The sequence below is a fragment of the Globicephala melas genome, chromosome 13, assembly GCF_963455315.2.
Source record: "Globicephala melas chromosome 13, mGloMel1.2, whole genome shotgun sequence".
Lineage (NCBI taxonomy): Eukaryota > Metazoa > Chordata > Mammalia > Artiodactyla > Delphinidae > Globicephala > Globicephala melas.
The window spans coordinates 59,138,372-59,151,909 of NC_083326.1; the positions used below are offsets into that span (position 1 = coordinate 59,138,372).

A 13,538-nucleotide genomic window follows, 5' to 3' on the forward strand; every position below is an offset into this window, starting at 1 on the left:
CTATGACTCCAATTTCAAAATATGTTATAATTTTCAATAAGAATGTTTGCTTCTAAGAAAAGTTAAACTTTCTGACAGAATACATTGAGATGTTAATTATTCTTCACTAAACTGTTAGAAAAGGTATTTCTAACCTTGATTTCCTAATTTCTAAAATACTCCTCCCTTCTAAATTTTTACCGTGAATCTCGTGTCTCGGGTCCTGCAGGAAGAGCCTGGGAACGGTGCCGATAGGTTTTATAAATGAATAGATGTCAAAGAGAGAGTCACAAACCTCTCATTAAAATTCCTTTTTCGGCTATACTTGTTCTTTCCAAGCCTGTTATGTCTAAAAAAGTGTCCTTAGATTTTCAGCCACATTTGATGGAGCGTCTGTGCTGTGATTTGTGAGGTGAGGACATTTTAAAACTCACAGCTCTCCAGGAAATACCATGGAAAAGATGTTTGTTTTTTAACAGAAAGGAAAGAACAAAACAATAATCGCCCCATTTCTAAATGCTGTATAGAATCCGTGGAGGGAAAACATAGAGGAAAACAATGGAAAGGACACTGTCAGGGTGACGCTAACAAAAATTGACAGCAAAGTCAGTAAGGATTTACTGTCATCGAAGTCTGAAGCTCTAATGTTAGAACAGCAGTAATTGCTAGCGCTGACTGAGCACTTCCTGTTTACCTGGTGCATTGCACATGTCAAGTCTCTAGGTCCTTGAGACCGCCCTGTTGTCAGTAGGGAGACTTGCTATGTTTTCAAATAGGGACATGGCAGGTGCCCACATGCTTTTTGAAAAGCTTACCCTAGGAGAAGTGTATAAACCACAGGGAGGTGAAGTGACCAGGTAGGAAGCTACTGCAGTAATGCAGACCAGGAGTGAGTGGAAGTCAGCTTCTCTGGCTAGTCCCAGAAGGAAAGGAGGAGCTTGCTTTCTGCAAAAGCATCCATTTGTTCTCTAGATGTTTCAAGGATTCCTTTTGCCAAAGGGGACCGTTGCTCATCTCTGAAGATCTGGGCACTGTTAGCACAGGCTCACCGACAAATCACTCTTCCAAGGCAGGTACAGAGGTAGAGGAAATTACAGCTCTCGAGTTGTATTAACATCTCAGACCCTGGCAGTATCTGCATCTGAGGGGAAATGAAAATCCTTATCTCTCCGAAAGATGGTGGTGCTGTCTGAGGAAGGACTCAAACCCAGACTGATTTAGAGAGGCAGCACAGCAATTACATCAGTCGCATTCACCTGCCTTGAAAGCAGAGCAGTCCCCTTTTTGGTGACCACCTGTGACAAGCCGCTCATTGGCATCACGATTTTGACACCCCATCTGATGACTGGGCCTCCTTGGGAGCGCCAGGGTAATGCAGTGAGGACAGGGCCAGGACCAAGTTCCAGGACCTTTGCAAAATTGCTTGATCTCATGATGTCCTGTGACTGTGATCAGAGATAGGCATGCCCAAATCAAAAAAGTAAACTTGGACCAAGATTTATGTAGTGAATATAAACATATAAACAGTGCTGTAAATCCCTTGCAGTGCAGCCCCTCTGCTACCCCATCCTCCCTGCTCAAGAAGCAGCAGAGACCCTATCGGGACCATCTAGAAGGATGAGTCTGTACATGCAGCCTTTGACTTTCACACTGAGGAATATCCGTCTCAGGCCCCCTTCAGGGGACAAGTGCCAGGGGACAAGAGACTCCCCGAAACTCTCTGCTGCCTCCTCAGCATCAGTGGGTGAGAACATCCTCGTGAAACTGAAAGTGGGGTCCAGCTGCTCGCCGCTCAAAAACCAGTAAAGAGGCAAGGTTGCTGGAAAGGAAAGTTTGCTTTATTTCGGATGCCGGCAACTTGGGCAGGGTGAGGGTGGGGGACTCCTGTCCAAAGGCTGACTCCCCCCCAACTGACAATCAGTGGGCAAGAGGTTTCAGAGACGGAGGGAGGGGGCAGAAACAGCACAGTCAGCCTTGACCGTCGTCTTGTTACTGGTCATCGGTGGTCTGACCAGAGTTATCTTGATTGCTTTAAGTACCGTTAATATTCAGTTCCAGGGTTGGTTTGTTCCCACTTCCTTGAGGCCAGTCCTCGGAATTGTGGCAGCTTATGTCATGGCTACAGTCTGGTCATAATGTAGTTAACTTCTTCCACCTGGTGGAGGTTTCAGTATCTATAAGACAGCTCACAGGAGATGGCTCAGAACATTACCTATAGCCCTTGAGGAGGAACTGAAGGTTCTTGACTTTGCTTAATGACTAAACTATTATTGTTTAGTCTTGTTGGACTGTTTTCCTTTGTTTCTCCATTTTCTCACTTCTCTGATTAAAGTTATTCTTTGGCTAAACTTTTTCTACAGACAAAAGGCAAGTGGAGGACATGGGGGGAAGGACCATAGGGTCCTGCTTGGTTTCACTCACGTGTGTGGGACAGGAGCTTCCAGGCCTGAGAAGGTAGACCAGATGGGAGGCGTCACTGGGCCCTGCTGAGCACAGCGGGTGTCACTAAGCTTCCTTCCAGGGAACAAAGGGAAGAGGAATGAATGCCAGGAAAGGGTTGACTATCCCCAAACAGCTACCCTCTGCCTCTTAAAATTAATGCTCGACTGAAACTCATACCAAATATATCAAAATAGCCCCCTTTCTTGTATAGATATTTTATTTATTTATTTATTTATTATTGATGTACAATATTATGTAATTTTCAGATGTATAATGTAGTGGTTCACAATTTTTAAAGGTTATGTTCCATTTATAGTTATTATAAAATATTGGCTGTATTCCCTGTGTTAAACAATATATTCTTGTAGCTTATTTATTTTATATCTAGTAGTTGGTACCTCTTTTTTTTTTTTTTTGGCTGCTTTTTTGGGTCTTCATTGCTGTGCATGGCTTTCTCTAGTTGTGGTGAGCGGGGGCTACTCTTCGTTGAGGTGTGCGGGCTTCAGTAGTTGTGGCTAGCGGGCTCTAGAGTGCAGGCTCAGTAGTTGTGGCGCATGGGCTTAGTTGCTGCGTCACGTGTGGGATCTTCCTGGACCAGGGCTTGAACCCATGTCCCCTGCATTAGTAGGCGGATTTTTAACCACTGAGCTACCGGAGAAGCCCTAGTTTGTACCTCTTAATCCCCTACCCTATCTTGCTCCCCACCTTCCCTCTCCCCACTGGTAACCACTAATTTGTTTTCTATATCAATGAGTCTGTTTCTTTTTTGTTGTATTCACTGGTTTGGTTTTTCTACATTTAAGTGATATCATACAATATTTGTCTTTCTCTGATTGACTTATTTCACTTAGCATAATACCCTCCAAGTCCATCCATGTTTTTGCAAATGGCAAAATTTCATTCTTTTTTGTGTCTGAATAGTGTTCCATTGTATATATGTACCACATCTTCTTTATCCATTCATCTGTTGATGGACACTTAGGTAGCTTCCATGTCTTTCCTACTGTAACTAATGCTGCTATGAACATTGAGGTACATGTATTGTGTCAAATTAGTGTTTTCATTTTAGGGGGATATATACCCAGGGGTGGAATCACTGGGTCATATGGTAGTTCTATTTTTAGTTTTTTGAGGAACCTCCATACTGTTCTCCACAGTGGCTGCACCAACTTACATTCCCACTAACAGTGTACAAGGGTTCCCTTTTCTCCGCACCCTCTCCAACATATGTTATTTGTGTTCTTTTTGATGATAGCCATTCTGACAGGTGTGAGGTGATATCTCATTGTAGTTTTAATTTGCATTTATCTGATGACTGGCGATGTAGAGCATCTTTTCATGTGCCTGTTGGCTATCTCTATGTCTTCTTTGGAAAAATGTCTATTCAGGTTTTCTGCTTCTTTTTCAATCGGGTGGTTTGCTTTTTTGATGTTGAGTTGTATGAGCTGTTTATGTATTTTGGATATTAACCCTTTATTGGTCATATCATTTGCAAATATTTTCTCCCATTCTGTAGGTTTTCTTTTCATTTTGTTGATGGTTTCCTTTGCTGTGCATAAACTTACAAGTTTAACTAGGTCCCATTTGTTTGTTTTTGCTTTTATTTGCTTTGCTTTAAGAGACAGATCTAAACAAATATTGCTATGATTTATGTCAAAGAAAGTTCTGCCTGTGTTTTCTTCCAGAGACTTTATGGTTTCCAGTCTTACATTAGGTCTGTAATCCATTTTGACAAAGCCACCTTACTATGCCTCAGTCTTCGTGATTCCGTGAGATATTGACCTTGCCTGTGGAATGTTCAGCAACAACCCAGGCTTCGAAGTTACTGTTTCACCTCTTTTTCTCCACCACTGAGCTGAAGAGTATTTATTTTTCTCTCTGCCCACTTGATCAGTGGTTTTCAGACTTTTTTTCCTGCTTCAATTCACTTGAGGGGTATGTCACATCATTAGCGGGAGCTTAGTACTGCAATGATTCTGAAGGTGGAAAGAAAAGGAGCTTTGAAATTGGGCAGATTTCCTGAAAAGCAGGTCTATTGAGGGTCCCTCCAGGGTGCACACGGCTTCACATCCCGGGAAAATCACTGTGCAGATGGCAAGAGAGCTGTGTGTCATCCAACAGGATTATTCCACAAAAAGTGGAAACCAAAAATGCCTGGCGACTTCTGACCCCCGGCCAGGGCGACTTCAGAAAGCTGCGTGTGCAGTGTGATGCAGTCAGCACAAAGGCACGCGTCCTCGGCCAGCTAGGTGGTCAAGCACAAGGAGCACAGGGTTCAGAGCCGGGCAGCCCTGGGTCCAGGCCCCAGCCGTTCTGCTTCCCTGCTGCGTGGTTGCAGGCAATCCACTTCATGCCTTCTGATTCTACATTCCCTTCTCTATACGGTAGAAATAAAGACTTGCCTGGTAGAACTTCAAAGATGCCATAAGCATATATTATTCATATAAGACATTGCTGTGAAAAGTCACTCATTCAGAGTAATATCCAACAGAATAAAAAACATTTTTAAGCTCAGTCAAATGTCAGGGTACAAATGTTTCTGGGCACTAAAACATCACATAATATTTTAGGGTCTAAACCTCAAGTCCATTATCACATACGAAAGAGACGTTAGGTAAAGGAAGGCAATATGGCAACTGTTGCCTAGAGCATCACCAGCTGAATCCTGCAAAATAGAAATTACATTTGGAATTGAATTACATTGTACTGAAACATGGCCATTTGAAGTCCTGAGATTAATTAGCAAGTTCCTTAAAGATATCAGCGTGTTGGCATTTCGATTTCAGTTTGTTTAGAAATAACAGTGCCTGGGTCAAGGTTCTTGTTTCACCCAGCCTTCACCTCTCTTGCCCTTGAAGGCTCACACACTCCCTTTGGCTGCCTCTGTCCGGGACATTGATGATGACAGTGACTGGTGGCCACCGCTACCTTTGGCCCCGAGCTGCCAGGGCCACCTTCCCATCGACACTCCACCCTGCGGCCTGTCAGGCAAGCGTAGGTGGCTTTAGTGCAATAGCAATAAATAGTTTATATAGACCAAATAAAATGCAGCGTTGGAAGAACCCAAAGAGGTGTATGGCTAGAAAACAAAGAAGTTCAGAGACTTTGCACGCCCCAGTGAGGGCATCTTCCTTCTTTTTGCGTGATGATTTTAGTCATTTTACGTGCACAGTTTTATTCATATGAGAAAGGGAGGAAAACTTCGATTTCAGAAGCTTCTAAAAACAACTCGACCCTGCACTGCCTGAGAACACACCGTGCACTAGATACAGCCTTGACCTGCATCCCGTCCTTCCCGGCAGCTTTTCTGTTGAATAGGGTTTGGGGTTTTTTTCTCCTTTTTTAATATCTGGGAGCTGTGACATTTTTAACTGACTGCAGCATTTTGGAGTAACATTCTCTTGAGGTGGGCAACTGCGACGTATAATTATATCCTGTGGGAAATGATGGTGGTGTGAGGGGTAGGAAGGAGGTTACTGAATCACAAAAACATGTTTCCTGTTCAGAAAAAAATGGCCGCGTGTGAGATGTTCCACATCCTTCTTCTCTGTGCCCAGGGAGCGTGCAGCATCTTTACGTGGAGCCATTGGTATTCGCTGGACCTTAGCCTGCTTTCATTTTTATTGTTTCGGAGACTTATTACTCTTGCAGAGCAGTTCCCCGGTTTGCTGCCTTTTCTCGGTATATATGAGCTAAGGTAGTCAGAGGAAACACTTTAATTACATTTTAAGCAGAGTCAAAGCCTAAGTCTGTTTATGAAAATTCTAACAGACGGTGCAGTGAGACCATTAACTTCAATCCCCAAAATAACATCAAGTGGTTTTTTTCATAATAAAAAGTCCATAGTTGGTGTGTTAAATTGTATCTGCATATTAAAAATCTGCCCTGAACGCTAAATATTGCCTAAATGTGCGTATTGTATTTAAAAATCCCTCCTGTGAAAAGCATCCTTGGAGCATGGGCCGTTGTCGTGTCTCCCAGGCTGGTCCTTACGCAGTTGCTCCGAGGATGGGGCATCATCAGCTGCAAAGAAACGCCTGTGCTGTGGTTGAATCGGATTTTAACCATTACCTGCTCATAACTTTTGTCAAGCAAAAACTGGAGAGGTTAAGGAGGAATTGGAGGTTGTACTAAAACGTGAACTTAAGGGTGGGGGAGATGTTAGGAGTAGGTAAGCCAGGTATCCCCCGAGCGGCCAGAATTCATGTGCTCAGGAATCCTCTGAAGGAATTCCTTCAAGGACCCGAGCTCTCACTTTCTCAGCAACAGCAGGATTCAAAACCTGGTTGGCTTTCCTTCCAGTAAATGTGAGAGGAACAGCTCTTCTCTAGAGCCACATAAATGATGTGGTGATTACTTACTTCCCAGGAATACTGGTTCAGAGTACGAGTCTTCTGAAAGCATTCAGTAATTGAATTTATGCAGTTTTATTGGAACACATCCAGCTTTTGACCTTCTTGCAGATAAAAAAAGATAGCCAAAGAACCTTCTGTTCTTACCCCAAGAAAAATGCACAGCAGAAAATTGTCTGAAACGTTTGTTGATTTGCTTCATTTATTAAAAGATATTTAAAAGCCAGAAGGGCTGTGACATAGGACGTGGTAGAATGATTGTGTAGCAAAATTACTTAATTTTCCTCGGGCGCATTTCACTGGTGGGTTTATTAGTGACTACCTGTTCAGCTCATGGTCTGCAAAAAAGGAAAGGTGGTAGGTCACAGGGTCATCAGAGGAGGCTCAGTCCCTCGGGAAGACGAGGCCTGGAGGAAGAGCCACTTCTGCCTCTGGAGTCTCACGTCTGTGCCAGGCCTTGCTGTGGGCCACACAGGAAGTGGTATTCTATAGCCCTGATGACCTGCATTTCTGCCCTGATTGCTATTCTTGCTCAGAATTCCCAAGCCAGGGGCTTCCCCGGTGGCACAGTGGTTGAGAGTCCACCTGCCGATGCAGGGGACACAGGTTCGAACCCTGGTCCAGAAAGATCCCACATGCAACGGAGCAACTAAGCCCATGTGTCACAACTACTGAGCCTGCACTTTAGAGCCTGTGAGCCACAACTACTGAAGCCCGTGCATCTAGAGCCTGTGTTCCACAACAAGAGAAGCCACCGCAGTGAGAAGCCCGCGCACCACAACAAAGAGTAGCCCCTGCTCGCCGCAATTAGAGGAAGCCTGCATGCAGTAACGATGATCCAACGCAGCCAATAAATAAAAAGAATTTCCAAGCCAGGAAGGCAGCCAGGGGCTCACTATGCAAAAGACGCATATGTCATGTCACGGCTTCTCTGAGTTGCCCAATGGCTCTAGAGCAATAGATAAAGTTTTATTTTCTAAGTAGAAATTTAAACAGTTGACTTTTGTCCTACTGCAGGCATAAGAGGGAATCTAAAGTCTAAGGTAAATATGTTCTCAGCTATTTTGAAAATGTATGCTAATGGAAAGCCATGACATTTAAAACTGGGTCTATCTTAGAAATGTTTTTAAATGACAATCTCCATAACAAAAGAAAACAAAGCCAGGTGATCAATCCAGAAAGCCCTTTCTTCCTCTCTCTGGGCTCCCCATTAGGTATATTACTTACTTTACAAGCCAAGGATAAGAACACATGGTCTTCATAATGCAAATGTATTCATGGGCATGTATTCATGGGGAGACTGGCTGTATAATTGGAAGCAAAACTGTGCCAGAAAATGCGAGACGGATCACCAGATCTTTAGAGAGTCAGGAAACTGTGGATGGTACCAGTCATCTGATCTTTTCCTTGAAGCAGCTTTTTGTTTTGTTTTGTTTTGATTTTGATTTTGTTTAAGAAAAATACATTCTGCCACTTAAACTGATTCACATAATTCCTGGATGGAAAGTTGGGGAGGCTCATGGCAAGAACTCCCACTTCTACTGTTGCTCTCCTGCTGTTGCTTCCCTGCAACGATCACATTATCCTAGGAGATAAGAAAATTTCCTATTTTGTGAAAGCAGTCGACAGTTAAGCAAAGTTTACTTGACATCTTTCATATTGTCTTGTTGCAAACCTTCATTTGGAGACAAGGAGATACGATCTAGGTTGGAAAACCTAGATTTAACTGTATCCCCTCCAAAGCCCCTGTCGGGAGGGGTGGTCCAGGAAGAGCAGTGGACTAAGGGTCAGAAAGCATTGAGGTCTGACTCACGCTGGTCTGCGATGATCTGGTTGGGGTCTTTGTCTGCAGCAGTAAAGCAGGCAGGTGGTCCGCCATGGCTGCTGCTCTCATGAATAGTAGTCAAGACGATGGACTCTTCATTCTGCTCATGTACTGATGCCCGTGGTCAGTGCTCAGAGATGGAGAGCATCGGCCCCACTCTCACAAAAACATGCAGAGGTCAAGTGCAGGGAGATTGGTTATCATCTCATTGTTGATTTTGTCTGTTTTCTGGTCGCCAGTTCATGAGAACAGTCAAATTAAAATAACGTTTTTTAGACTCGCAGACTTAGAGAACGAACTTATGGTTACCGGGGGGGAAGGGCATGCGGGAGAGGGATAGATTGGGAGTTAGGGATTGACATGTACACACTGCTACATTTAAAATAGATCACCAACAGGGACCTACTCTATAGCACAGGGAACTCTGCTCTACACTCTGTAATGACCTAAATGGGAAAAGAATCTGAAAAAGAATAGATATATATATGTGTGTATAACTGAATCACTTTGCTGTACACCTGAAACTAGCACAACATTGGTAATCAACTAGACTCCAATATAAAACAAAAGTTAATAAATTTTTTTAAAAACAACTGTTTTTAAAAGCAAGGGCTATTGGAATTCCTGTGTTCACCATAAATGCTAAAGAAACCCCGCTGTGATGTGGGTGCCTTCCCCCACGGAAAGCGTCTGTTTGTCAGGAATGGGAAGGAACTGGTGTGGCTCAGGGTGGCTTTGTCTCCGGTGACCCAGCAGGATCTCCTTGTACTAGTGGAGCAAGTGCCTCCTCCCTAATCCGTTGCTGACCCCCCTCCATCTGTCTGTCTGTCTCTCATCCTGTGGGGAGTCAACTAGTGGCCGTGGGTCTACTGGAAGACACCCAGGTCTTCTTCAGAGTCAGGTCCCTTTTTCATCTTCCCATGAAAATAGCAAAGTCTGGAAACTTTCACATGGGTGGAGAAGGCAGAGGGGAATGAAATTGTAATTACATCACGACAAACTCAAAGTATTAATAGAATTAACTTGTTATAAGGGAAGTCAAATAATAGTTATTACTCAACGGTAAAATAATTGTCATTCATAGAGTAACAAAGACACTTCAGAAAAAGAGGATGACTTTTAAATCCCTGAAGCTATTTTAAATGCATATTTTATGGCAGAATAGACGTTACATGTCTAAATAAATCCTTTACCTATCCTATAACGGTCTTGTTCTAGATGGAATTAACTAACGATTTTCACTGTATTTTTATTAGCTTAATTTATTAATAATCCTGAAAATGTTTGTATTTGTTTTTGTCCTGCATTGCACAGTATCTTACCCTTCAGTTAGCAATGTATATTGTGAATCTGTTAATACAGCTCTAAGCGTGTAGTGCATCTGATCCTGGTCTGCCTCCATGGTTTTATTTCAAAATGATAAATACAATGTAAAAACTATTATGATAATGAAGTGTCAACAATGACCATGACTAAGGTACCTTACTTTAAAATGGGCAATTGAATACTGTTGGTGGGAATGTAAGTTGGTGCAGCCACTATGGAAAACAGTATGGAGGTTCCTCAGAAAACTAAAAGTAGAATTACCATATGATCCAGCAATCCCACTCCTGGGCATATATCCGGACAAAACTACAATTCAAAAAGATACATGCACCCGGATGTTCATAGCAGCACTATTCACAATAGCCAAGACATGGAAACAACCTAAATGTCCATCGACAGATGAATGGATGAAGAAGATGTTGTATAATATATATATACAAGGGAATAGTACTCAGCCATAAAAAGAACGAAATAATGCCATTTGCATCAACAGGGACGCAGCTAGGGATTATCACACTAAGTGGACTGGGCGTTTGGGGTTAGTAGATGCAAACTATTATATATAGACTGGATAAACAACAAGGTCCTGAGATAAACCATAATGGAAAAGAATAGAAAAAAGAATGCATATATATGTATAACTGAGTCACTTTGCTGTACAGCAGAAATTAACACATTATAAGTCAGCTATACTTCAATTTTTAAAAATAAATAATAAAATAAAATAGCAATTTAAAACTCTAACTCTTACGCTTGCAGTGTTATCATTTCCCTCTTGGATGTGATGAAATGGTGTGTCCTGATGTTCTGTTGTGTGGAATTAATAGTGCAAGGGGGACAGTCAGGACAGGGCTCTTTTCCAGCCAGTCTCTGTTGAGGGCCGAGCTGTAAGGTAACAGCAGCTTTAACACACGGCAGTTCACAGAAAGCACATGCACATTCTTTTTTAACATCTTTATTGGAGTATAATTGCTTTACAGTGGTGTGTTAGTTTCTGCTTTATAACGAAGTGAATCAGTTAAACATATACATATGTCCCCATATCTCCTCCCTCTTACATCTCCCTCCCACCCTCCCTATCCCACCCCTCTAGGCGAACACAAAGCACAGAGCTGATCTCCCTGTGCCATGTGGCTGCTTCCCACTAGCTATCGGTTTTACATTTGGTAGTGTATATATGTCCATGCCACTCTCTCACTTCGTCCCAGCTTACCCTTCCCCCTCCCTGTGTCCTCAAGTCCATTCTTTACATCTGCGTCTTTATTCCTGTCCTGCCCACAGGTTCTTCAGAATGGTTTTGTTTGTTTGTTTGTTTGTTTTTAGATTCCATATATATGTGTTAGCATACAGTTTTTGTTTTTCTCTTTCTGACTTACTTCACTCTGTTTGACAGACTCTAGGTCCATCCACCTCACTACAAATAACTCAATCTCGTTTCTTTTTATGGCTGAGTAATATTCCATTGTATATATGAAGCACGTGCACTTTTACAGACGGACATCATGAACCCTGCAGACAGTACCTGTGCAGGTCTCCAAGTACTCCAACTCCGCAGACCCCCACACTGCAGAAGTCAAGCTTTATTTGGGCATCAAAGCCCAGCAGACGGCCCCCAGACACTGCAGTCACTCATTCATTCAATGACTAATTATCGGACTCCTATCACGAAGCGTGGGCTCCACACCAACAAAAATGAGGACCACGCAGCCCCTGCCTGGGGACATCCACAGCCTGGGGCAGAGACGGTAGGGTATGCCCAGCACTGTGCACTGTGTGGTCGGGTCTGAGCCACCTGCAGGCGGCAGGGCTCCCCGTGGGGTCTGTGAGCAGGTGTGTCCCCACTCCGACCTCACTAAGGAGCAGCTCAGCTGATAAGACACAAGTGGACCCGTGAAAAGGAATAATGAATTGGTCCCATTGGACCGCAGACTGATTGCTCACTAGTGGCCATTGCCAGCAGTGGCCAAGATGGCCAAGCGCTTTAGCGGGGGATGGAGAGTAGAGGAGTATAAAGGAGCTTCCGTTCTAAAGAGGGACCTTGGAAAGCCATGCTGGGGCATGTTTGAGGATGTGAGTTCCTGGTACCACATTCTCTGACCCCAGAGCATTTTAGAACGATGTTTCCACACACGTGATCTGCCTTTGTGTCTTCCGCCTGCTCTTCCCTCCTCTCCCAGTTGGTGCCAGGAAATATAAGAGTAGGTACAGAAAAGACAACAAAACAGTGTTACTAAATGCTTCTTGCTACCATCCTTCTTCCCAGTACCTCCTTGTAGCGTTGACTACGTGAAGGTGAAACAGAACGTGAACTAAAGTGGAAATTAAAATCCCAGCTTTTTTTTTCATTTGTCAACTGATAGCAGAGGACATTTTCATTATAACTTGAACAGAAAAATGTATATCTGACTAATAACATGAAGATTAAAGACCCTAGGCATAATAATGCCAAATCCTTAAATAAATGGACATCTAAGCTCCATTAAAAATGAAAACTCTGGCAGAAGTTCTTAGAGGATTTTAGGCTGGAAGTCGTGAAGTCTTAGCTTACCTACTTTCACAGATTTAACCAAAAATAACCTTCCTTCAGTTTGCAGTTGGGAAGAAAAATGATATCTTTATATCTCGTAGGAGAATATTGAAAGGATGTAATGTAATTAAGAAATTGAGAGAAATGTTAAATTTTCTGTAATAAATATTCAGGTGGGATGGGGATGAACACCCAACCATTTTCAGCGGATGGTACAGATAAATTGTGGGCTTACTCTTCAGCCCCCATCCGTGTTTGTGGCATTTTAACTAAAGGAAAACAACAAAAAACTAAATGAGATATTTAAGATATAAAGTAGTTTAATAATCCATTATTTCATTCCTGTGAATATTCTTTTCCTTCCTTGACCCTTGTACACTTTTTAAGAACACCCCCCAGTCGTTAAGATCCCTGTGTTTGTTTACCGCACGGAATTGTAACTCCTCACGTCACTTGTCTCTTTCTTCCAGAGCTTCTTTGAAGGGCAGTCTGCACCATGGGACTCTGCTAAGAAAGATGAAAACAGAATGAAGAACAGATATGGGAATATTATTGCATGTAAGTGTTGACAGCATCATCGTGCTGTGATGTAACTTTCTTCTCACATCTGCTGAGATCGACCACCAGCCTCATGCGGCAAGAATTTGCAGTGCAATTACTACCTTCATCCCGCTGGAAAAGCTGGTGTGATGCTCGTATTAGGGAAAGGAAAAACTACCTAAATACCCCCGCTATGTCCGTGTGTCTTGCTGTGGGGCTCCTTTTACTTTTAGATTGAAGGTTCGGGTAACCTGGGTAATGTTCAAATGCTGAGACAGAAAATGCATTTTGGAGGGAGTAAACATAACAGATCTAACGCTTCCCATCTGCTCCATGAGAAGGAATAGACATAATGATTCGAAGCACGCCCCGCTGCCAGGAGCTTCTCAGCAGACGTGAGCTCATTAATCCTCAGGACACTTGGGGTAGGGAGGTCAGTAATAGCCCCACTTTGAGGACAGGAAACTGAAACTCAGAAGTTAAATGGTAGTCCCTGTATCACAACACTCATTAGCAGAAGAGCTAGGATGATATCTCAGAAATTCTC

General features: G+C 43.0%; 1 protein-coding gene across 7 annotated transcripts in view; it reads left to right on the forward strand.

Annotated features, from left to right (window-relative positions):
* PTPRM (protein tyrosine phosphatase receptor type M) overlaps nucleotides 1–13,538 on the forward strand; it is a 745,966-nt gene that overhangs the window by 630,889 nt on the left and 101,539 nt on the right. For all 7 annotated transcript variants that reach the window (XM_060310545.2, XM_060310547.2, XM_060310546.2 and 4 more), the window contains one exon: nucleotides 12,922–13,009. In XM_060310545.2, the coding sequence (XP_060166528.1) occupies nucleotides 12,922–13,009 (88 nt within the window). The remainder of the gene's footprint in view (nucleotides 1–12,921; nucleotides 13,010–13,538) is intronic.